Below are 25,819 nucleotides of genomic sequence, written 5' to 3' on the forward strand. Positions count from 1 at the left end.
TTTGATGTTAACAAACTGCAGTGGTGAGCGGTCCTTCTCAAAACTCCAATTAGTTGAAAACCGATTAAGGACATCCATGAAGCAGAAACAAATTGTAAATTTGGCTATCATGAGCATCGAATCAGATATACTGCATGAATTGGACTTTAGTGGCATCATTAGTGATTTTGCAGCACAAAAATCAAGGAAAGAGCCTGGATTGTAAAAAATGACTAATTTTACCTGAATTACTCTGCGTAAATGATTTTTGTAAATAAACTTGCGTTCGTTTCATTTTGTGTTTTTGCAATACATATTGCAACACCTTGAAAAATGGGCCTCCCTCCAAAATGGGCCCCAGGCCACCCACCTCTTAAATCCAGCCCTGCATCTCTCCCTAGATTTTTATTTTAATTTAAATTTCAATGACATTTCGTTTGAGAGGAGTTTCACAAGAGTCACCATCAGGAGTCTGGGTCTGCACTCTATCACCCTGCTGAGAAGAGGACGTCATCATTGGATGATGCAGTGGTCACTTACCATAGTTTCTTTCATCACCACCCTCTGAAGTGGGAAAAACGCGATGGATCTAAAAGTGTGACTGACTGTCAGAGAGACATGACAGGGTGAACAGGTGTCTAGCAAGTTGTAATTTCTGAGATTGATAGTTGACAGGCAGCTACTTTCAGATATTAGATAAAATGATATTCTGATGCAGAGATTAAACTGAGAAATAAACTGCATATAGGTTTCTCTTTTCTAGTTGGAAAAGAACAACAAGTCAGGGACAGCAATATATCTTCATTTATATGGATGAGCACATCCGAGTGGCCAAGTTACCCCTTTAGAAAGCTATGGTTTTACCCTAGTTGGTGAAAGACATATTACATGGTCAAACTTGCTAAACTTTTTTATTCAAGTGAGATTTGAGGAAAAGAGGAGTCCTTAGCCCCCGAAATGCGTTACAAGGACTTTTATTGTAATTTCATATGTCTAATAAATTTACTTTAAAAGTAGTGTATATTGTACGGGGAGTATTAATGGAGGAGCACCAAGGATCCAAAGGTGGACAAACAACTTAAGCATGGATACCATAGCTATTTGATCCTGAGGATGATGAGCGATCCAGGAAAGGAGTTAGTTGAGTTGTGTTACTACCCCTACAGTAGGGTAAGTCACCCTTGAACCCATCTAGTTTTTATGATACTTTATGGTAGTTTTACTTTGTCTTTTTGCGCTGGATATTGTCCTACTTATCCAATTATCCAGGCACTTACCGTCCACAACAAGTATCTGTTGGAATTGGATCTATACCAGTTATAGTTATCTCCAGTTTGGATGTTCTTTGGAGAATGATAGTATTGGATTGTTGAAAGCTAACCTGGCCCTTATGTAATAATCAATGTCCAGTGACCATGGAGCTTCCTCTTTACATCAGGTAAGTGTAAATTTACCCCATTGGATTATAACTATCAACACTCTGGGAGCGCTGTTTCAATTTTTACATTTTCAATCAAGATGTGATTTCTCTCCTCTTTGTAGAGTGTAATTACCTGTGCAGAGAACGCCAGCAAACACCCAGCATTGCCCATATCTAACTGGCTGTTTTTTCTGATACCAAGACTTCAGTATACTGGTACTGCCATTCCAAGCACCAGGGTTTGTTCCATCAGAGTATTCTCCACTCCAATTTCCCTGTACTACACCATTATCATCTTTACTGTTCACCTGGAAGGAATAAAGATTTGATTGTTTGAGTTCACTGTAGACCAGTTAGACGTTCCTGTCACCAGATAGCCCTTACCTTTTATTGTCAAATAGAACAAAAATTACACTTAAATACATTTTATTCAGAGGTCTTAACAGACAAGATACAGCAAAAGAAAACCCTGCCCAAACCAGCTTTTAATGTAGGTTTATTGTGTATGCATCACATAATTAGATGAAGCTAAACCATGCAATATATTTATATAGCTAGCAGAAATGAAATGAGCACAATAGAAAGCCATTCTGGGAAGCCTTGTAAATGTAACCCACCATTGTGATCAACTAATATATTCACAGGAAAATGTGTGGAAAAAGTAGCATTAAATTGCGCTCTTTAAACTCAACTCCAAGAAGTATAATTTCTCCATGCGGAGAATGACATGCTAAGCATGCCGAGATGAGGAGACTTAAAGCTGCCATGCTCCTCTGGGAAATATGCAAATTGTCTCTTCAGAGAGGGAGATGACTAGAACTCTAGTGCCACCAATTGGAAGTAGCAATCCTAAAAGTCAATATCGACTCTTTAACGAGCCTTAGTTACATGTCATGTAACTAAGGCTCGTTAAAGGGTCGACATTGACTTTTAGGATTGCTACTTCCAATGTGTGGCACTAGAGTTCTAGTCCTCTTTCTCTCTGAAGAGACAATTTAAATTCAACTGTAATTCATGACCCTATAGTCCTTTAGAGGCAAGAGTGTTACTTTCTATGTAAATTTCTATTTAATATCTTCCTACAAAAGATGTACCTTCCTTTATATATTAATTGTGCTTTTCTAACAGCAGTAGGACCTACTGTAGCTCAGAAATTGTGATCACTCCGAGCCCAGTTGTGACAGATGCACTTCTACAGTAATGGTTGTTTAATACTTTTGATGTTGCTATCAATACATAGTGCATCTAAGGCTGGGTTCCATCCAATGTTGTCATATTCATCCAGCAATAACAAAAATGATGGATAGAAACTGATAGAGAAACACATCCTACAGTTTGCAACGATATTGTAACCACTTGTCTACCACATCACTTTTTACTCTAAACAGGTTCAGGCATCTAATCACAATGTGTCATGTAATGATGGGATCCAGACTAGGACAAGAGTATAGGGGTAAAAGATAAAAAAGCCTAAAAACAGCTGATACATTTTTGCACCAGTTTTGTGCCGTTGAGTTACACAAGGCTTAAAAAATTTAGTCTGATGCAACAGATATATGTTGCTAGGCGTCAGATTCCTGGCACTGCACAGCGGGAATCCAGAGCCAGCCATCCTGCGGTCTCCCATTCTTCCTCAACCGCTCCAGGTGTTGCTCAGCAAACACGGCGAGCCAGGCTTGCTGCTCAGACTCACTCTGACAGCCTGGATGTTGCTGCCACCTCTGGTGCAGCAGTGGCAGCGCAACCTGCTTTGCAGGGAACCGCTCCTGAGGCTAAGTCCTCATGCCGTGCTACTGGGCATGCCCGCAACTTGACCTCTCACTGGAGAGCAGGGGTCACATGCTCAGGTCCTGCGTCGGATCTGATTGGTCCTTCCCAAGCTAATGGAAGGTTCCGGAAGCGCATCGCTATAAAAAGCCCGCAGGGCGGCTCGGCGATGCGCTAGTGTAGACTTTTCTTGCTATGTGTGTGAATGGTGACGGATGCATGGACTGGTGGCTGACTCATTATGAAACCCCTTCCCTCGGATAATACGATTGGTGACAGAGTGTGTTCTTAGGTCAGCACCAGGTAGAGGCAAGCTACGCCACAGTGCTCCTTCGCCTACACTAGCATCCGTCGGTGCCCGGTCCTCGGCGCCGACACTTGCGGCTATAGTTGCTGCTGCGCTGCATTAACAGCAGCTATTGGTGTTCGCGGCTGCGACGCCACACGCTAACTCCTGTGATGATAACAGGGCCAGTACCTTTGTATATATTTCTGGCAAGCGACTCTGTGTCTGAACAGAGCCGCTCCTAGCGTTCGGGTGACGTTAACCCGTGCGCACTACGTCACCTTCTGGTGCATCTGCCATTGCCCAGCAGCGGTCTTACCAACTACCGCACGGTGGACCCCGGGTGGCGAACGCACCTCTTATTATTTTATATCTGGTGCGTTCCACCGACCATAACATTACACTAACGCCAAGGTCTGGCTGGCAATGGCAGACGTGCAGCAGCTGCAGCGCTACATTCGGCAGCTGGAGAGCAGGTTGGCGGCTATCGAGAGCACCAACTCAGCTGCAAATGCTGCGCTAGCTGCCGCCCAGACGGTCGCTGAGGCCGTCTCACGTGTACCCACACTCTTGCCCTCGCCGACAATCTCTTCCCTCCCGCTCCCCGATAAGTTTTCGGGTGAAAGCGCCACCTGTAGGGGATTCGTCAGTCAGTGCTCCATTCACCTGGAGTTGCTGGCTGCACGGTTTCCTACAGAGCGGGCTAAGGTGGGCTTCATTGTCTCCTTATTGTCTGGCCGGGCATTGCAGTGGGCCACGCCATTGTGGGAACGTGATGATCCTGTGGTTCAGGGGCCTGCTCAGTTCCTCGCGGCTCTGAAGCAGGTCTTCTTAGGACCACGGGTCACGCACGATACGGCTCTCCAACTGTTGTCGTTAACACAAGGGTCACTCTCGGTTAGCCATTATGCTGTCCGGTTTCGGACATTGGCTTCCGAACTGGAGTTGCCGGACAAAGTATTAGTCCCAGTGTTCTGGAGAAGCCTAGCTGAGCACGTCAAGGATGCTCTAGCTACCCGAGATATTCCCACAACTCTGGAGGAATTGATCGCCGTCTCCACCCGTATTGATCTCCGGTTCACGGAGCGCGGGTTGGAGAGGACTCAATCCAGACGTAAAATTAACCTGGCTCCCACCTTTACCGAACCGCTGAGCCATTCCGCACAGGAGTCTCCCTCCACCGAGCCCATGGAGGTATCTCGCACCGGCACTAAGCCACGTCAGGTGCGGGGCTCCGTGTGCTGTTATCACTGCCAACACTTTGGCCACTCGGCTGGCACATGTCCTCAGCGGCCAAAGGGACGACCCCGTTCCATGGTTGTAGGTGGTGGCCAGTCCCAGATGGAGTCCTTTTCGCCTAAGCCGGTATTCCGGGGTACCCTAGATAACGGTTCCTCCACCTGGGAGGCAGAGGTCACTCTGGATTCCGGGGCCGAGGGGAACTTTATGTCCTCGAGTTTTGCCCAGAGTCACACTATCCCTCTGGTATTACTCCCACAACCTCTGACCATCAGGGTGGTGGATGGGGCACCATTGCCGTCTCGAGTGACCCATCAGACGGTCCCACTCGGTCTCGCCATGTCCCCCGCACATCGGGAGACCCTGTCCTTGCTTATTATGCCTCATGGCATCGATCAGGTACTCCTTGGGGTTCCCTGGCTTCGTTGTCACTCCCCTCACATTGATTGGGCTTCGGGGAGAATATTGGGCTGGAGCAAGGACTGCGAGGGTAGGTGTCTCAGGGACAGTCTTCAGGTAGCGTCTACGGAGCTGCCTACAGACCTCTCCACGCTCCCTGAACCTTACCATCAATATGCGGACGTCTTCTCTAAGAAGTCTGCGGAGACACTCCCGCCGCACCGTCCCTATGACTGCCCGATTGACCTCCTGCCAGGCACAGAACCTCCTCGAGGTTGTGTTTGCCTCCGTCTCCGGGAGAGATAATGGGTAATGTCCCAATACATCCGGGAGAACCTGGCACGGGGCTTTATCAGGAAGTCGGTGTCACTGGCCGGGGCAGGCTTCTTCTTCGTTCAGAAGAAGAGCGGAGAGTTACGCCCTTGCATCGACTACCGGGGTCTCAATGCCATCACAGTAAAGAATAAGTACCCTCTCCCGTTGATCTCCGAGTTGTTCGACAGGTTGCGTGGGGCGCGACTCTTTACTAAGCTAGACCTACGAAGGGCATACAACCTGATCCGTATTCGCGAGGGAGACGAGTGGAAGACAGCTTTTAATACTCGGGATGGCCATTATGAATATCTGGTCATGCCCTTCAGCCTTTGTAATGCGCCCGCTGTCTTCCAGGACTTCGTCAACGACGTCTTCCGTGACATGCTTTCTACCTCGGTGGTGGTCTATCTGGATGACATCCTCATCTTTTCGCCAGATTCGCCCACACACCGGAAAGATGTCTGCAGGGTATTTGACCGCCTACGGGCGAATTCCCTGTTCGCCAAGCTGGAGAAGTGTCAGTTCGAGCAGGAGTCCTTGCCATTTCTGGGCTACGTCATCTCGGCCCAGGGGTTGGCTATGGATCCGGCCAAACTGCAAGTGGTTATGGACTGGCAGGAACCCCATTCTCTTAAAGTGGTGCAGCGCTTTTTAGGGTTCGTTAACTATTATCGCCAGTTTATACCCCACTTTTCCACCCTGGTAGCTCCTTTGGTTGCTCTCACGAAAAAAGGAGCTAATCCTAAGGCGTGGACCGAACAGGTTTCTAAGGCTTTTTCCTCCATAAAGTCCCACTTTGCAGGCGCTCCTATTTTACACCGTCCCGATGTGGATAAGCCGTTTATCCTTGAGGTAAACGCTTCTTCCGTCGGTGCAGGAGCAGTCCTTTACCAAAAGGATGCTCAAGGTTCGGAAGCATCCCTGCTTCTTCTATTCTAAGACCTTCTCACCGGCGGAGAAAAATTACTCCATCGGCGACAGGGAGCTGCTGGCCATGAAATTGGCTTTTTCCGAGTGGAGACATCTCCTGGAGGGAGCCCGGTTCCCCTTTCAGGTCTTCATGGACCATAAAAACCTGGTCTATCTTCAGACGGCCCAACGCCTGAATTCCCGTCAGGCCAGGTGGTCGCTCTTCTTTTCTCGCTTCCGCTTCACCCTACACTACCTCTCCGGGGAGAAGAACGTCCAAGCAGATGCCCTCTCACGCTCGGTGGTCTCAGCGGAGGAGGGAGAAGTGGAGCCTCGGTTAATTCTCCCTCCGGAGAGTTTTACGACTGTGGCTCCTATCGCTCTCGAGTCGGTACCGCCAGGCAAGACCTTAGTGCCCCCTTGGCTACGGCCAGAGGTTCTTGCCTGGGCACATGCCTCCAGGCTAGGTGGCCATTTTGGTAATAAACGGACCACCGAACTCCTGGCAAGGTCATATTGGTGGCCGCATATGGCTCGAGACGTCAAGGCATACGTGAAAGCATGCGTCTCGTGTGCCCGGAACAGGCCCTCTAGACAGAGGCCGGCGGGGCTCTTGTTTCCCCTGCCAGTAGCGGATAGACCATGGGAAATGGTGGGCATGGACTTTATAGTTGGCCTGCCCAAGTCCAGTGGCAGTACGGTCATCTGGGTGGTTACCGACCATTTTTCCAAAATGGTACATCTGGTGCCACTCGCACGCCTACCCTCCGCCCGAGGTCTGGCCGTCCTGTTCATTAAGCATGTATTCCGTTTACATGGTATGCCGGACAAAATCGTAAGTGACCGAGGTCCCCAGTTTGCGTCTCGTTTTTGGAGGGAGCTCTGCAGCTTACTCAGCATCGAGCTAAATCTGTCTTCCGCCTACCATCTCGAGACGAATGGCTTGGTTGAAAGGGCCAATCAGACCTTGGTCACCTATCTACGACATTTTGTCTCTGCCAGGCAGGATAACTGGGCATCCTTGCTGCCTTGGGCTGAGTTTGCCCTAAACAATGCGGTGGCCGATTCCACTGGTCAGACGCCCTTTCTCCTAAATTATGGTCAACACCCTCGCGTCCCTGTCCCAATGCCGGTGTCCTCCGCTGACTCCAAGGTGGCAGGCTGGGCAGTGGAGGCCCGGGACATTTGGGATCACACGCAGGATGCTATCCGGGCATCTAAAGAAAGGATGAGGGCGTCCGCCGACACGCATCGGCGACCCGCACCAAGCTTCTCCCCTGGCAACATGGTGTGGCTCTCCACCCGGAATATCAAACTGCGGGTCGAGTCTCCCAAATTCGCACCACGTTATATTGGACCGTTCAAGGTCCTCGAGCAACTTAGCTCAGTGGTCTACCGCCTGGCTCTTCCTCCACATTTGGCCATATCGGACGTGTTTCATGTGTCCCTCCTCAAACCAGTTCACATGGTCCGGTTTTCTGAACCATCCACCGGGTCATCAGACTTATCGTCTGACGAGTTTGAGGTTAACGCCATCGTGGGGCGCAGGTTTGTCCGTGGCAAAAAGTTTTATTTGGTGGACTGGAAGGGTCATGGTCCCGAGGCTCGGACCTGTGAGCCAGTGGAGAACATTCATGCACCGCTCCTGATCGCGGCTTTTGAGCACAGTGAGGCTCAGAGGGAGGGTAATGTTAGGCGTCGGATTCCTGGCACTGCACAGCGGGAATCCAGAGCCAGCCATCCTGCGGTCTCCCATTCTTCCTCAACCGCTCCAGGTGTTGCTCAGCAAACACAGCGAGCCAGGCTTGCTGCTCAGACTCGCTCTGACAGCCTGGATGTTGCTGCCACCTCTGGTGCAGCAATGGCAGCGCAACCTGCTTTGCAGGGAACCGCTCCTGAGGCTAAGTCCTCATGCCGTGCTACTGGGCATGCCCGCAACTTGACCTCTCACTGGAGAGCAGGGGTCACATGCTCAGGTCCTGCGTCGGATCTGATTGGTCCTTCCCAAGCTAATAGAAGGTTCCGGAAGCGCATCGCTATAAAAAGCCTGCAGGGCAGCTCGGCGATGCGCTAGTGTAGACTTTTCTTGCTATGTGTGTGAATGGTGACGGATGCATGGACTGGTGGCTGACTCATTATGAAACCCCTTCCCTTGGATAATACGATTGGTGACAGAGTGTGTTCTTAGGTCAGCACCAGGTAGAGGCAAGCTACTCCACAGTGCTCCTTCGCCTACACTAGCGTCTGTCGGTGCCCGGTCCTCGGTGCCGACGCTTGCGGCTATAGTTGCCGCTGCGCTGCATTAACAGCAGCTATTGGTGTTCGCGGCTGCGACGCCACACGCTGACTCCTGTGACGATAACAGGGCCAGTACCTTTGTATATATTTCTGGCAAGCGACTCTGTGTCTGAACAGAGCCGCTCCTAGCGTTCGGGTGACGTTAACCCGTGCGCACTACGTCACCTTCTGGTGCATCTGCCATTGCCCAGCAGCGGTCTTACCAACTACCGCATGGTGGACCCCGGGCGGCGAACGCACCTCTTATTATTTTATATCTGGTGCGTTCCGCCGACCATAACATATGTGAACCCAGTATAAGGAGTATAAACAGATATTGCAAAGAGAAGTGTTAAATAGTGTTGAGCGATACCATCCGATGTAGAGAAATATCGGATCGGATTGGATCGGACCGATACAAAAAAGTATCGGGAATTGCCGCTTCTGATACCGGAAGTCCCATTCAAGTCAATGGGACAGAAATATCAGACTGAAAAAAAACCCCCTTTCTTTCCTTGCACATCCAGTTTGGGAGGGGGAAGAGTGTGGGCGGTGCGTGGGTGGACACTGTGCGTGTCTGTGTGTGCGGGCGGGGTCTGTGCGGGCTGTCGGTGGTCTGTACGGGCCTCTCGGGGGCCTGTGCCAGCTCTCGGTGGTCTGTGCCGGCTGCCGGGGGCCTGTGCCGGCTGCCGGTGGTCTGTACGGGCCTCTCGGGGGCCTGTGCCGGCAGTCGGTGGTCTGTACTGGCCTCTCGGGGGACTGTGCCGGCAGTCGGTGGTCTGTGCCGGCTGCCGGTGGTCTGTACGGGCCTCTCTGGGGTCTGTGCCAGCTGCCCGGGCCCTGTGCCGGCTGCCGGTGGTCTGTACGGGCCTCTCGGAGGCCTGTGCCGGCTGTCGGTGGTCTGTGCCGGCTGCCGGGGGCCTGTGCCGGCTGTCGGTGGCCGGTATGGGCCTCTCGGGGGCCTGTGACGGCTGTCGGTGGTCTGTGTGGGCCTGCTGTGGGTCTTGTATGTGTGCAGGCATCGTCTGATGGGACTACAAGTCCCATCGGGCAATGCCTGCTACACTGACAGTGATTGACACATTAGCTAATGATGGGACAGTAGTAGTCCCATCATGCGGCTAATTTGTTGAATGTAAAAAAAAAATATATATATACATACTACATACATACTACATATATACAACATTCATACAACATACATACATACTACATACTACATACATACTACATACATACTACATACATACTACATACATACTACATACATACAACATACATGCAAACTACATACTGCATACATGCTACATATATACTACATTCATACTACATACATATATACTACATACATACTACATACATACTATATATATACTACATACATACAACATACATAAAAACTACATACTACATACATGCTACATATATACTACATTCATACAACATACATATATACTACATACATGCTACATATATACTACATTCATACAACATACATATATACTACATACATGCAACATATATACTACATTCATACAACATACATATACACTACATACTACATACATGCTACATATATACTACATTCATACAACATACTACATACATGCTACATATATACTACATTCATGCAACATACATATATACTACATTCATACAACATACATACATACTACATACATGCTACATATATACTACATTCATACAACATACATATATACTACATACTACATACATGCTACATATATACTACATTCATACAACATATATATATATATATATATATTACATACTACATACAGTACATGCTACTAGGGTTGAGCGATACCATCCGATATTCAAAAGTATCGGATCGGAATGGATCGGCCCGATACACAAAAAAGTACCGGGTATCGCCGATTCCGATACCGGAAGTCCCATTAAAGTCAATGGGACAGAAATATCGGAATTAAAATTACCCCTTTCGGGAGGGGGGGAGAGTGTGGGCGGTGCGTGGGCGGACACTGTGCGTGTCTGTGTGTGCGCGTGGGGTCTGTGCGGGCTGTCGGTGTTCTGTACGGGCCTGCCGGGGGACTGTGCTGGCGGTCTGTACTGGCCTCTCAGGGGCCTGTGCCGGCTGTCGGGGGTCTGTGCCGGCTGCCGGGGGCCTGTGCCGGCTGCCGGTGGTCTGTGCGGGTCTCTCGGGGGCCTATTCCGGCTGTTGGTGGTCTGTGCCGGCTGCCGGGGGCCTGTTCCCGGGGGCCTGGGAACTTTCTCACACAGCTTTTGCCATAAAGTGAGACTAGGGACTATTTTTTTACAGTGGCGGAGGAATACAGTGCGGAAGGATACCTACTTTCCGTCATTGGATTATTGAAGCCCCTAGAGAGCGGTTGCATCAGCTGATGCTGCTGTTCTCCACGGGAAATCGGCATGGGACCCTCGTGGATTTCTGCGGATCAGAGAGTATATTGCTTGTTTGTTATTTTCTAATTTCTTTCATAGATGACACTGGCTTCGGGGATCAAAGTGACAAGTGATGGTGAGTATGAACTCTATGTTATATGTACTGTATGTCTATATGTATGTATTGTATGAATGTATGAATGTATTGTATGCAGTATGTATGTAGTATATATGTATGTTGTATGAATGTAGTATATATGTAGCATGTATGTAGTATATATGTATGTTGTATGAATGTAGTATATATGTAGCATGTATGTTGTAAGAATGTAGTATATATGTAGTATGTATGTTGTAAGAATGTAGTATATATGTAGTATGTATGTTGTATGAATGTAGTATATATGTAGTATGTATGTAGTATGTATATATTTTTTTTTTTTTACATTCAACACATTAGCCGGATGATGGGACCACTACTGTCCCATCATTGGCTAATGTGTCAATCACTGTCAGTGTAGCAGTCATCGCCCGATGGGACATGTAGTCCCATCGGACGATGCCTGCACACACACAAGAACCCTGGCAGGCCCGCACAGACCACCGACAGCCGGCACAGGCCCCCGAGAGCCCCGTACAGACCACCGGCAGCCGGCACAGGCCCCGGGCAGCCGGCACAGACCACCGACAGCCGGCACAGGCCCCCGAGAGGCCCATACAGACCACCGGCAGCTGGCACAGGCCCTCGGCAGCCGGCACAGACCACCAACAGCCGACACAGGCCCCCAAGAGGCCCATACAGACCACCGGCAGCCGGCACAGACCACCGACAGCTGGCACAGGCCCCAGAGAGGCCCGTACAGACCACCGGCAGCCGGCACAGGCCCCCGGCAGGTCTGTACAGACCACCGACAGCCTGCACAGGCCCCGCCCGCACACACAGACACGCGCAGTGTCCGCCCACGCACCGCCCACACTCTTCCCCCCTCCCGAAAGGGATTTTTTTTAATTCCGATATTTCTGTCCCATTGACTTTAATGGGACTTCCGGTATTGGAATCGGAATCGGCGATACCCTATACTTTTTTGTGTATCGGGCCGATCCATTCCGATCCGATACTTTTGAATATCGGATGGTATTGCTCAACCCTAGTAGCATGTATGTAGTATATATATATATGTTGTATGAATGTAGTTTATATGTAGTATGTATGTAGTACGTAGTATATATGTATGTTGTATGAATGTAGTATATATGTACCATGTATGTACCATGTATGTAGTATATATGTATGTTGTATGAATGTAGTATATATGTAGCATGTATGTAGTATGTATGTATGTTGTATGAATGTAGTATATATGCAGCATGTATGCCCCTCTTATTCCCCAGCACTGAAATGGCTGCTTGCACATTTCTCTATGCTTTGTGCAGGCGCCGATTCCATTATTGCCCTTACAGCGCTCCCCTTTCAAAAATGGCCGCGGTCACTTCCGCTTGCATTGCGCATGCGCTGATTGCGTCACGGACCACGTGACATTTCCCCTCCTCCCTCCCGACCACCGTCTGACGTTTGACTATGCGGGGCCCCGTGATTTGTCAGCGTCAGCGGTGTTTGCCATGCTGGGATGGGTGGGTGTGTCTAGTGCTCCCGGGCGTGATTGGTGCTTTCATTTTCATTTCCCCCCCGTGATTTGCCAGAGCCAGCGGTGACTGCCACGCTGGGATGGGTGGGTGTGTCTAGTGGTCCTGGGCGTGATTGGTGCTTTTATTTCCACTTCCCCTATATAATGGGCCCATACCAGCATTAACACATGCCCCCTGAGGAAGGCACAATTGCCGAAACGCGCGTTGGGGTACGGCCGTGGTCCCTTTTGCTGCTCCTTCATTGTGTAAGTGTTCCCCAGATTACTGTTTTTTACGCTTCTGTTTGACATTATTTTGTTAGGGACTTTTCCCTTTATTACATGGTCACGTCCATGGGTGAACACTACCTATGTCTAGATAATGAGGCACTTTACAATGATGATGTATTTTTCATGATTATTTATTTGGAGCAGCCATTGTCACCCGGCCTGTCGTTTCTTGCCAATGTCACTTTTTAGCCATGTTCTGCTTTTTTCACCCTTCAATAAAACCTATTTTGCACTTTACCATGCGATATTAGAATTCTTTCACTGCTTTTCGTTTAGTTGTTATATTTAATATGCAGTGTGTTCTGCACTGTCCATTTATGTGCTGGAATCTTGGTTGTGATTACCAGCACATCTAGATCATTATGATTTTGATAAACCACTCCAGCACATTTTGCTGTCTTTCGCTTTTACGATTTACTCTTACTGTGTTATGCACAGGTTTCTTGGTCAGCAACATGGATTTTCGAGCCAGAGAACAAACCTGGCTGTCCCAAATGGATCGGGTGTTCAGCGGCAACACGGCTGATTCATTACAGACTCCGGATTTAGGATTGGAGGACAAATTTTCTGTGATTAAAAACATGCTCCTCAAGAGGTCTAAACTTTGGTGGAATAGGATTTTTTTGGACAAATATGTAACCAATAAAATGATCCCCAGAGGCCTGAGGGTCAAAATTATTCCGTCCTTCCCCATAGATGATGAGAATCTCATCACCAAATGGGAGGAAACATGTAATGCATGTTCGGTATCTCTGATGAGGTTTCTTATTGAACATAATACATCAGTGATTAACAGTCTTGATACCACAATTGATACGTCTTTAAATGAATTCCGTATCTTATGTCCATCTGATAAAATGCTCAAATTTGAGACAGATTTAGATAAGACTATGGACTCCCTTGTTAAAAAGATTCAGGATTCCCAAGTTTCCAAATTTAACAGGGATTCTAAAGACTATTCATCCAAGAGGGTTTACTTATGGAGACAGAGTGTCATTCAGCCTTCCTCACGTAAGGCTTCATCTGCTTTAGCTATTTCCTCCATGAGTGGGCGGTCCGATTTATCCTCTACCTCTTCAGTATCTGCTTCCAACAATGAGATGGCGAGATTACGGGACCACACGTTTCATCCCTATAAGCGGAATCTGGTCTCCTCCGGACATGACAACAAGGTGATTAATCTTAGTGGCGCTTTGCTTTCTGCGGCCGATCTGCGGCTCCTCAGTAGGGGACTCTCTTTCTCTCCAGCTTCTGGATTCGATCTATTTGATACCATAAAGGATCTCCACATATTTGCGCGATCGTTGCTATTTAAGAGATATTTTCATTCCAATAACATGCAATCCCTGTTTCCCACAGAGGAGGAACAGGTGGCGTTAACCATACTGGAGGAGTTGGCATCTGGAAATGAGAATGATGGAGGTAAGATTCCCCCGTCTATTCGACCAAAATCCAAGAAGTTCCCCCCATTATCCTCTTGTGCCACCACTGACATGTTCGTACGGGTGGTCACAGAGGAGTTCTATAATATTCCTCGGTTTGTCACCAATGACAACATTTCTCATGAGGAGAGATGTAGGCTGAGATCACTTCAAAATATACCTGGGGTTCTTATTAAACCAGCTGACAAGGGTGGTAATGTCGTCCTGTGGCCGGTAGATATGTATGAGAAGGAGGCATTTAGACAACTTAACAACACTGTCTGCTATAAAAAATTAACGTATAATCCTCTCTCTGCATACTCCGCTATGCTGGAGACCATTCTCAAAGATGCCACACAGGACGGCATTATCACCAATGAGCTATATAATGCACTAATTGTTCCTGAACCCAAAGTCTCTACCCTATATCTTCTCCCCAAAATACACAAGAGCTCCTCTGTGCCACCCGGGCGGCCCATTGTCTCGGGACGGGGGAACTTCTTGGAAAATATTAATAAATGGATCGATTTCCACCTACAACCCCTTGTCACCAGCCTTCCCTCTTTTCTTCGGGACACAGGTGATTTGTTGCGCAGGGTCGACGGGCTGTGCCTTGGGGGTGATACTCTTTTGGTCTCGGCAGATGTGGAGTCCCTGTATACTAACATCAAACATATTGATGGCCTTAGGGCTGTCAAATACTTTTTAAGTACTTCCAGCCTATGTTTAGGCATAAGGGACCTCCTGCTGAGACTACTTGAGTTCACCCTCACACACAATTTCTTTGTGTATAAGGGGTTCTTCTACCTGCAGCTCCAGGGGACCGCGATGGGTGCGGCCTATGCGCCCTCCTATGCGGGTCTGTTCCTGGGGCTGTGGGAGAGGGACCTCTTTATGTCAGATGAGGGTCTCTCAATGTGCCGTGTCCCCTTTTGGACACGGTACATTGATGACATTTTCTTCGTCTGGCATGGCACACCCGTCGACCTTGAACAACTCATTACTCTCTTGAATGGCAACGATCTGAATATTCATCTAATGTTCTCCTATAGTGGGGAATCTCTGGACTTTTTAGATGTTACTATTAAGAGGGACCATGCTGGGGTCCTGCAGACGGACATTTTCAGGAAGGTAACCGCCACTAACTCTTTGTTACATGCCAGTTCTAGTCACCCCAAGCATATCATCGGTGCCGTCCCCGTGGGGCAGTTCCTGCGACTTTGTAGGATCTGCTCCACGGACGATGACTTCTTTCGGCAAGCCGAAATCTTGCGTCAACGGTTTCTGGTACGTGGCTGTAGCCACAGGTCCATTAAGCGGGCCTTTAATAGGGCTAAGTATGCTTCCCGTCATGACCTTCTATATCGTCCAGAGTCTGTCCAGCATCAAAAAACAGACGGGACTATTAGGTTTGTTACCACGTTTAGTTCTAGGTCTAACCAGGTACGTATGGCATTACAGAGAGCTTGGCCGATTCTTCGGGTTGACCCAGTAATCAACCAGTTTTTATCACAAAGACCATCCATGTCCTTCAGGCGCTCTAAGAATCTTAGAGATTATTTGGTTTCCAGTCATTATATTATCCGTAAACCATTGACTTTTTTGGATAATTTTGTTTCTGGGGGTGGCTGTGTCCCGTGTGGTGGCTGTGTGGCATGTCCCAACATAATACGCGGTAATTCTTTCTGTGACTCTAGTGGGACCAATATGTATGACATTCGTCAGAGAATAACTTGTACCACTAGATATGTCATATACCATGCTACCTGTCCTTGTGGCCTGATCTATATTGGCCTTACAACACGTCAGCTTAAGGTAAGAGTGAGGGAGCATGTGCTGGGGATTCTAGCGGCACGCACACACGAGGATCCTGCCACCCTTAGAACTATACCATGTCATTTTTTAGATCACCATGATTATGATGCTACCTCATTGAAGGTTAAAGGCATCGATGCGCTTAAAATCGATATTCGAGGCGGGGGTCTATCAAAAAGACTCAGCCAGCTTGAAACCAGGTGGATCTGGCAACTTAAGACTGTTCATCCACATGGCCTCAATGAGAGCCTTTCTTTTGCTCCTTTCCTTTAATCCAGTTATGTGATATTGGTCTGTGGTTTTAGCATGTTTTTAATTTGTTTCTTATTTTCATTATAGTAACTTCGTGTTTTTGCTGTTCTTCGGCCCTTCATGTGAATGAATACTCCAGCTCTTTTGATATGGGGATGCGGCGCTTAAGGACCCTTTCTATACACCCCACCTTTATTTACTGGATATTTTCATTGGACTACTTCTTTTTTTTTGGCTCTATACTTGGGCCATCAAATATGTCTCTTATATATGTTCTTTTTTTCTTATGTTGGCACATTTCTCTTTTATGTATATTTGTTCTATGTGGAGCTAGGATCCAATATTGATATATGGACATTTCTTATCCCTATTTTTATTTTTTTATTTTTATATATATTAGCTATTTATCTATATGGATTATATACTGATATGTATATTAATTATTCATTGTCCATCTTGTTCATGTTATTGTTCTTTTGTTGGTCTGCATTTATTATCCATTGTCCATTTTTTTCATTCTTTTTTTCTCTATAATTCCATTTATTTGTATTGGATGGCATTTACCCTGTCTCTGCCCCTCTTATTCCCCAGCACTGAAATGGCTGCTTGCACATTTCTCTATGCTTTGTGCAGGCGCCGATTCCATTATTGCCCTTACAGCGCTCCCCTTTCAAAAATGGCCGCGGTCACTTCCGCTTGCATTGCGCATGCGCTGATTGCGTCACGGACCACGTGACATTTCCCCTCCTCCCTCCCGACCACCGTCTGACGTTTGACTACGCGGGGCCCCGTGATTTGTCAGCGTCAGCGGTGTTTGCCATGCTGGGATGGGTGGGTGTGTCTAGTGCTCCCGGCTAGTGTTGAGCATTCCGATACCGCAAGTATCGGGTATCGGCCGATATCAGCGGTATCGGAATTCCGATACTTAATTCCGATACTTTTTTCATATCGGATTCCGGGATCGGAATCGGAATAGGAAGTTCCCATCATGCTATGAGCCTGCTTGCTTTGATTAAGCCAATGGGAATCCTCCGAAGTGTGGGCACATCCTGTTAGGCATGTAGGCATGTTAACTATTGGCATGGCTGTGATTGGCTGCCGAAATGATGTCATGATGCACTATAAAAGCCACCGCAGCCGCCATTTCTGGTCACTCTGCTGTGAATTCAGTTAGGGACAGGCTGCTGTAGAAGACTGTGAGGGACAGTTAGAAATAGCGATTCTAAAAACAATATTGTGCTTTATCCAGGCTACATAAACCACCACTGTAGCTTGCTTTTCCCTAGCAGCGCTGTTTTCACAGCTGTCTGCAAGGGCTGTGTGAGTGCAGCTCACGCTGTGGAGTGGGTCCTGCAGCCACGTCAGGCTGTAGGCCACCCAGTGTGATCACTGCTGCCTCATACATCTTTTATTTTTTGAGCTGCATTTTTTAAATAATTTCAATCTAGTGTGCTTCCATCCGTATCCATATACGTTGGTTGCAAACACTAGTAGTAGACAGCGGAGCCTTTCTGCAGCCTTTCAGTGCTAGTGTCCACTTTGCTGCACTGTTCACGGCTGTCTGAGAGGTCTCTGACTGTGTGTGAGTGCAGCTCATGCTGAGTAGTGTGTCCTGCAGCTACGTCTGGCTGTAGGACGCTCAGCGTGCGTCACTGCCTCACACATATTTTTATTTGAGTGCAGCTCATTTTTTCTTCTATTAGTGTGCATCCATCCGTCTCCATCTACGGTGGTTGCAAACACTATATAGGAGTACACAGCGGAGCCTTTCTGCAGCCTGTCAGTGCCAGTGCCCACTTAGCTGCACTGTTGACGGCTGTCTGAGAGGTCTCTGACTGTGTGTGAGTGCAGCTCACGCTGAGTAGAGTGTCCTGCAGCTACGTCTGGTTGTAGGACGCTCAACGTGCGTCACTGCCTCACACATATTTGTCTCTGAGTGCAGCTCATTTTTTCTTCTCCTATTAGTGTGCATCCATCCGTATCCATCAACATTGGTTGGTTGCAAACACTATATAGGAGTAGATAGAGGAGCCTTTTTTTCTGGCTTGTGCCCTGCCGGCGCAGCCAGATTAGTATTACCCAATTTTTTTGGAGCCTCATCTTTTGCATTGTAGGTTACCTGCCTGCATTGTAATAGCTCCAAAAAGTTGGTGATACTATCAGTTTCAATTCTTTGTTCTCATACTTTGAGTTTGTTTCAAACAAAGAAACCACATAAAAAGTTCACCAAACACTACATTTTGAACTTGTGTAGGCCACATCAGCTCCTATTAAAGTCTAGTCCACACACACACACTTCATAAAATTAGTGTTTCTTGTACCTGTAACCAGCTGTTCAGGAATAAGCACACTAAGGCCCCCCTTTGTCCTTTTTTGCCTATCTTAAGCAGTCTTGCAAGATGAAGAAGGCAGGGAGTAAGGCGCGGGGGCGTGGGCGTGGGCGTGGAGTTTCAGCAGGGAGAGGACGTGGGGATTCTGCAGGGAGAGGACGTGGGGATTCTACAGGTAGAGGACGTGGGGATTCTGGGCCTGCTGCGGGCACCAGTGGATCAGCATCCCCCAGTTTTAGCAGGCAACAGTCCTTTATGCGCAGCTTTGTAGGACCTCAACGTACCCCACTGCTGCGGGAGGAACAAATTGAAGCCGTTGTCGGATGGATGGCAGCTAACGCATCGACTTCAATTACTTCCGCATCCTCTCAGGGTCAGAGCACCGAAGAGCAACCATCTGTCTCTTCACCACCTGCCAAAGTGCCCAGGCAGTCAGAGAGACATGGACAGGAGCCATCACAATCTCTACTTCTGTTCTCGGAATCTGTTGGCTTGGAAAGAGGGGGCCAGCCAAGCAGCATTCCTGAATGTGAAGAAGAGGGAGTATGCAGTGATGCGCAACTTCTTTGTCCCTCTGAATCTGAAGAGGCGAGTGGGCCAGTGCCTATGGTCAGCACACCTCAGTACGCATCAGATGATGACGAGACTCAGTTGCCACTTTCTGGTGCGTACGGTGCTGGCGAGACAACCCCGGAGAAGCAGCTGTTTGAAGAGGGGAGGGAAGATGATGAGGTCCTTGACCCATCATGGCGTGAGCAACAGGAAGGTGGTGGGAGCAGCTCGGAGGAAGAGATTCCCCTACCGGCCAAAACAGGAGGCAGAGGGAGGGGGAAGACTTGGTTGCCTGTACCCTCCACTTCGGCACCCGTTAGGAGCATTCCTCCTTCCAAAGGCAAACCGGGCGCTCACAAGAGTTGCAGTGCGTGGTCCTTTTTTGACACAGTTGCAGATGACATTTGCTTTGTCAAATGCAAGCTGTGTCATCAGAGAGTCAAAAGAGGGAGAAATGTCAGCAACCTCAATACCACAAATATGTGGAAACATGTGCGCACCAAGCACGAGTTGGAGTTGCATAGACACCCTCAAGACGTAGGCCAACGTACAGCACCACCTACCACCTCTTCAGTTCGTGTTGGGCCCTCTTCCTCCAGCTCACACACTGCTGGTTCGGCTTCCTCACAGGATCGCCAAGGAAGAACCTCTGCCACTGTTGTCCGGAGACCCTGTCAGATTCCACCCATAACAGCACGTTCCCATCCATCACAGCCATCGGTAGCACAGGCATGGGATAAAAGGCGCCCTTACTCGGCAAACCATCCCCGAGCACAGTCTCTGAATGCTGGCATTGCCAAACTTCTGGCAGTTGAAATGCTGTCATTCAGGCTGGTGGACACTGACACCTTCCGGGACTTAATGGCATTGGCAGTCCCCCAATACAACGTGCCCAGCCGCTTTTATTTCAGCAGGCGAGCCGTCCCTGCCCTGCAGAAACATGTTGAGGGCAAAATAAAACATGCGCTACTAAACGCCGTTAGTAGCAAGGTCCACCTGACCACCGATGCGTGGACCAGTAACCATGGACAGGGACGATACCTTTCCCTCACTGCCCACTGGGTCAATGTTGTGGAGCCGGGTACGGATCTGGAGAGTGGCGCTGTACGTGTTCTTCCAACGCCACGGATTGCAGGACTCCAGTCTGTACACATAGACTCCTCCTCCTACTCAAGTTCCTCAGAAACAGCAGAGCAGGAGCCTGTTACGACCGATATGAGCACAGCCGTGGCCAAACGTCAACAGGCTGTACTCAAATTAATTTCTTTGGGGAATCGAAGCCACACAGCGCAGGAGCTCTGGAATGCTATCAAGCTGGAGAGCGATGTGTGGTTTGGGCCAGCGAATCTCCAGCCGGGCTTGGTAGTGTGTGACAATGGCCGAAATCTGGTGGCAGCTCTTGGCCTAGGCAACCTCACACACATCCCATGTCTGGCACATGTTCTTAACTTGGTCGTGCAGAGCTTTCTGAGGGACTATCCGGATCTTGATGCACTGTTGCACAAGGTCCGCATAGAGTGCGCTCACTTGCGACGTTCCAGCACGGCAAGATCGCGCCTCGCTGCTCTGCAGCGACGATTTGGCCTTCCAGAACATCGCATCATATGTGACCTACCCACCCGGTGGAATTCAACGTTACATATGTTGGAGCGGTTGTGTGAGCAGCAGGCAGCAGTCATGGAGTACCAGCTGCATCAGGCGCAAACAAGTCGCACTGTGCGCCGTTCACACTTCAGCACCATTGAGTGGGCCTCTATGAAGGACATCTGCCTCGTTTTGCGTGCCTTCGATGAATCCACGCGGATGGCGAGTGCAGATGATGCACTAGTCAGCATGACTGTCCCCCTTATCTGCCTGCTTCAACAAACACTGCAAGCACTAAGGGATGAGGTTTCAGAAGAGGTGGAGGATGAGGAGTCCCAAATGCCATCTGCTTCTGGACAGTCTGCGCTACGTGTTTCCTCACAAAGGCCTAGGCAGGGGACACTTTGTGAGGAGGATGAGGAGGAGTCGATGGAGGAGGAAGACATCTCTCCAGAGGAGGGAGGTACACAAACCTCTACTCAGTATGTACAGCGAGGGTGGGGTGATGCAGAGCAGGTCGAGGTCACGCCTCAAACAGGGGACAGCGGTTCTTTGGCAGTTGGGAGTCTGCAGCACATGGTTGATTTCATGCTGCAGTGCCTGAGAAACGACCGCCGCATCGCCCACATTCTCGTCTCGGCTGATTATTGGGTGTACACCCTCCTAGATCCTCGCTACCGGGACAGCGTACAAAGGCTCATACCAACGTTGAACCGGGAGCGTAAAATGCGGGAGTACGAAGAGTCACTGGTGCAGTCCATAATGTTTTCCATTCCACCCGACAGCATTGTTGCAAGTGCTTTACAAAGCAGCTCTGTGCGTCGAGGCAGTGGAGGAAACTCTGCACAAAGAGGGAGCAGAGGCAGTGCCGCAGCACAAGGCAAGACCACTATGGCCCAAATGTGGCAAAGTTTTGTGTGTCCACCACAATTGTCTACACCATCAGCGACGCCTCGAGTCAGCAGGAGGCAACGCTTCCGTCAGATGGTGTCAGACTACATGTCTTGCCCTGTCGCTGTACTCCCGATGGATACTTCCGATATTATCGGAACGTGTCTTTAGTGCCGCAGGTGGTGTACTAACAGACCGTCGCACGCGACTATCTTCCGATAATGTTGACCGGCTGACTTTTCTGAAAATGAACAAGGCCTGGATCTCCAAAGACTTTGCCATTCCTCTTACAGACTAAATTAGTGGTTGGCAACTGTATCCAGGTCTGCTGGTGTGTTCATTTTTCTACCACCTGAACTATAATCCCTGTGCTTCAACACAGCCAGTTGTCGCTCAGATGTGTCGTCTGCACAGAGAAACACACTAGCTCCTGTGTTACTGGGGTTCAGTAATGCCAGCTGATCCCCTGCTGTGTGGACGGCAGAGTCACCAGCTCCATCAACATTCAAACCACTACTGATTTTTAACCGTGCCCAACTTAGGTCTCTGGCTCCACTGTCTCTACTATTTCCCCTGACCTCCAACCCCGCCATCTACATCTCTGAAGTGGCGTCAGCACAATCTACACTTGTTCCTGTGTTCCTGTGGCTCAGTCCCATCAGTTTATCCCCTGATGTGTGTCCGGCAAGGTCTCCTGCTCTGTCCACATTCCCATAACCAGTAGTGGGAATGAGGACAGAGCTGGCGAACTTGCCGGACAAACATCAGGGGATCAACTGATGGGACTGAGCACCAGTAACACAGGAACAAGTGTAGATTGTGCTGACGCCACTTCAGAGATGTAGCTGGCGGGGTTGGAGGCCAGGGTAAATAGTAGAGACAGTGGAGCCAGAGGCCTAAGTGGAGCATGGTTAGAATCAGTAGTAGTCCACAACCTCCATAAAAACCGCTGCCCATTGGCCTCTGCATGCGGCATGCGTAATCCTGGGCACCAACAGCGTCAGTTGGTGTTCAGAAGTGTCGTCTCCACAGAGCCAAACACATTCGTTCAAGTGTTAGTGGGGTTCAGCACTGCCAGCTGTTCCCCTGCTGTGGAGATGGCAAGTCTCCTGCTGCCTTCACCTGCCCAAATCCAGTAGGCCCCAGCCTGCTCCTCGCCTAATCCTGGGCTCCAACAGCGTCAGTTGGTGTTCAGAAGTGTCGTCTCCACAGAGCCAAACACATTCGTTCAAGTGTTAGTGGGGTTCAGCACTGCCAGCTGTTCCCCTGCTGTGGAGATGGCAAGTCTCCTGCTGCATTCACCTGCCAAAATCCAGTAGGCCCCAGCCTGCTCCTCGCCTAATCCTGGGCTCCAACAGCGTCAGTTGGTGTTCAGAAGTGTCGTCTCCACAGAACCAAACACATTCGTTCAAGTGTTAGTGGGGTTCAGCACTGCCAGCTGTTCCCCTGCTGTGGAGATGGCAAGTCTCCTGCTGCCTTCACCTGCCAAAATCCAGTAGGCCCCAGCCTGCTCCTCGCCTAATCCTGGGCTCCAACAGCGTCAGTTGGTGTTCAGAAGTGTCGTCTCCACAGAGCCAAACACATTCGTTCAAGTGTTAGTGGGGTTCAGCACTGCCAGCTGTTCCCCTGCTGTGGAGATGGCAAGTCTCCTGCTGCCTTCACCTGCCAAAATCCAGTAGGCCCCAGCCTGCTCCTCGCCTAATCCTGGGCTCCAACAGCGTCAGTTGGTGTTCAGAAGTGTCGTCTCCACAGAGCCAAACACATTCGTTCAAGTGTTAGTGGGGTTCAGCACTGCCAGCTGTTCCCCTGCTGTGGAGATGGCAAGTCTCCTGCTGCCTTCACCTGCCAAAATCCAGTAGGCCCCAGCCTGCTCCTCGCCTAATCCTGGGCTCCAACAGCGTCAGTTGGTGTTCAGAAGTGTCGTCTCCACAGAGCCAAACACATTCGTTCAAGTGTTAGTGGGGTTCAGCACTGCCAGCTGTTCCCCTGCTGTGGAGATGGCAAGTCTCCTGCTGCCTTCACCTGCCAAAATCCAGTAGGCCCCAGCCTGCTCCTCGCCTAATCCTGGGCTCCAACAGCGTCAGTTGGTGTTCAGAAGTGTCGTCTCCACAGAGCCAAACACATTCGTTCAAGTGTTAGTGGGGTTCAGCACTGCCAGCTGTTCCCCTGCTGTGGAGATGGCAAGTCTCCTGCTGCCTTCACCTGCCAAAATCCAGTAGGCCCCAGCCTGCTCCTCGCCTAATCCTGGGCTCCAACAGCGTCAGTTGGTGTTCAGAAGTGTCGTCTCCACAGAGCCAAACAGGTTCGTTCAAGTGTTAGTGGGGTTCAGCACTGCCAGCTGTTCCCCTGCTGTGGAGATGGCAAGTCTCCTGCTGCATTCACCTGCCAAAATCCAGTAGGCCCCAGCCTGCTCCTCGCCTAATCCTGGGCTCCAACAGCGTCAGTTGGTGTTCAGAAGTGTCGTCTCCACAGAACCAAACACATTCGTTCAAGTGTTAGTGGGGTTCAGCACTGCCAGCTGTTCCCCTGCTGTGGAGATGGCAAGTCTCCTGCTGCCTTCACCTGCCAAAATCCAGTAGGCCCCAGCCTGCTCCTCGCCTAATCCTGGGCTCCAACAGCGTCAGTTGGTGTTCAGAAGTGTCGTCTCCACAGAGCCAAACACATTCGTTCAAGTGTTAGTGGGGTTCAGCACTGCCAGCTGTTCCCCTGCTGTGGAGATGGCAGTCTCTCCTGCTGTCTCCGCATTACAAAGACAGTAGGCCTCTGCCTACACCCTCCTATTTCCTGGGCTTCAACACAGCCAGTTGTAGTTCGGAAGTGCCGTCCACACGGAAAGAGATACTTGCTCCAGTGTCTCAGTGGGGTTCAGTAACGTCAGCTGATCCCCTGCTGTGTGGATGGCAGTCTCTCCTGCTGTAAACTCATTCAAAATACAGTAGGCCTCTGCCTACACCCTCCTATTTCCTGGGCTTCAACACAGCCAGTTGTAGTTCGGAAGTGCCGTCCACACGGAAAGAGATACTTGCTCCCGTGTCTCAGTGGGGTTCAGTAACGTCAGCTGATCCCCTGCTGTGTGGATGGCAGTCTCTCCTGCTGTCACCTCATTCAAAATTCAGTAGGCCTCTGCCTACACCCTCCTATTTCCTGGGCTTCAACACAGCCAGTTGTAGTTCGGAAGTGCCGTCCACACGGAAAGAGATACTTGCTCCCGTGTCTCAGTGGGGTTCAGTAACGTCAGCTGATCCCCTGCTGTGTGGATGGCAGTCTCTCCTGCTGTCACCTCATTCAAAATTCAGTAGGCCTCTGCCTACACCCTCCTATTTCCTGGGCTTCAACACAGCCAGTTGTAGTTCGGAAGTGCCGTCCACACGGAAAGAGATACTTGCTCCCGTGTCTCAGTGGGGTTCAGTAACGTCAGCTGATCCCCTGCTGTGTGGATGGCAGTCTCTCCTGCTGTAAACTCATTCAAAATACAGTAGGCCTCTGCCTACACCCTCCTATTTCCTGGGCTTCAACACAGCCAGTTGTAGTTCGGAAGTGCCGTCCACACGGAAAGAGACACTTGCTCCCGTGTCTCAGTGGGGTTCAGTAACGTCAGCTGATCCCCTGCTGTGTGGATGGCAGTCTCTCCTGCTGTAAACTCATTCAAAATACAGTAGGCCTCTGCCTACACCCTCCTATTTCCTGGGCTTCAACACAGCCAGTTGTAGTTCGGAAGTGCCGTCCACACGGAAAGAGATACTTGCTCCCGTGTCTCAGTGGGGTTCAGTAACGTCAGCTGATCCCCTGCTGTGTGGATGGCAGTCTCTCCTGCTGTCACCTCATTCAAAATTCAGTAGGCCTCTGCCTACACCCTCCTATTTCCTGGGCTTCAACACAGCCAGTTGTAGTTCGGAAGTGCCGTCCACACGGAAAGAGATACTTGCTCCCGTGTCTCAGTGGGGTTCAGTAACGTCAGCTGATCCCCTGCTGTGTGGATGGCAGTCTCTCCTGCTGTCACCTCATTCAAAATTCAGTAGGCCTCTGCCTACACCCTCCTATTTCCTGGGCTTCAACACAGCCAGTTGTAGTTCGGAAGTGCC

At 49.5% G+C, this 25,819-nt stretch overlaps 1 protein-coding gene across 2 annotated transcripts in view; it reads right to left on the reverse strand.

Moving 5' to 3' along the window:
- LOC141059042 (protein-glutamine gamma-glutamyltransferase E-like) overlaps positions 1 to 25,819 on the reverse strand; it is a 147,072-nt gene that overhangs the window by 63,031 nt on the left and 58,222 nt on the right. For both annotated transcript variants that reach the window (XM_073555252.1, XM_073555251.1), the window contains exon 6: positions 1,533 to 1,707. In XM_073555252.1, coding sequence (XP_073411353.1) covers positions 1,533 to 1,707 — 175 coding nt within the window. The remainder of the gene's footprint in view (positions 1 to 1,532; positions 1,708 to 25,819) is intronic.

The sequence above is a fragment of the Dendrobates tinctorius genome, unplaced genomic scaffold, assembly GCF_039654945.1.
Source record: "Dendrobates tinctorius isolate UK_male_01 unplaced genomic scaffold, ASM3965494v1 ptg000223l, whole genome shotgun sequence".
Classification (NCBI taxonomy): Eukaryota; Metazoa; Chordata; class Amphibia; order Anura; family Dendrobatidae; genus Dendrobates; species Dendrobates tinctorius.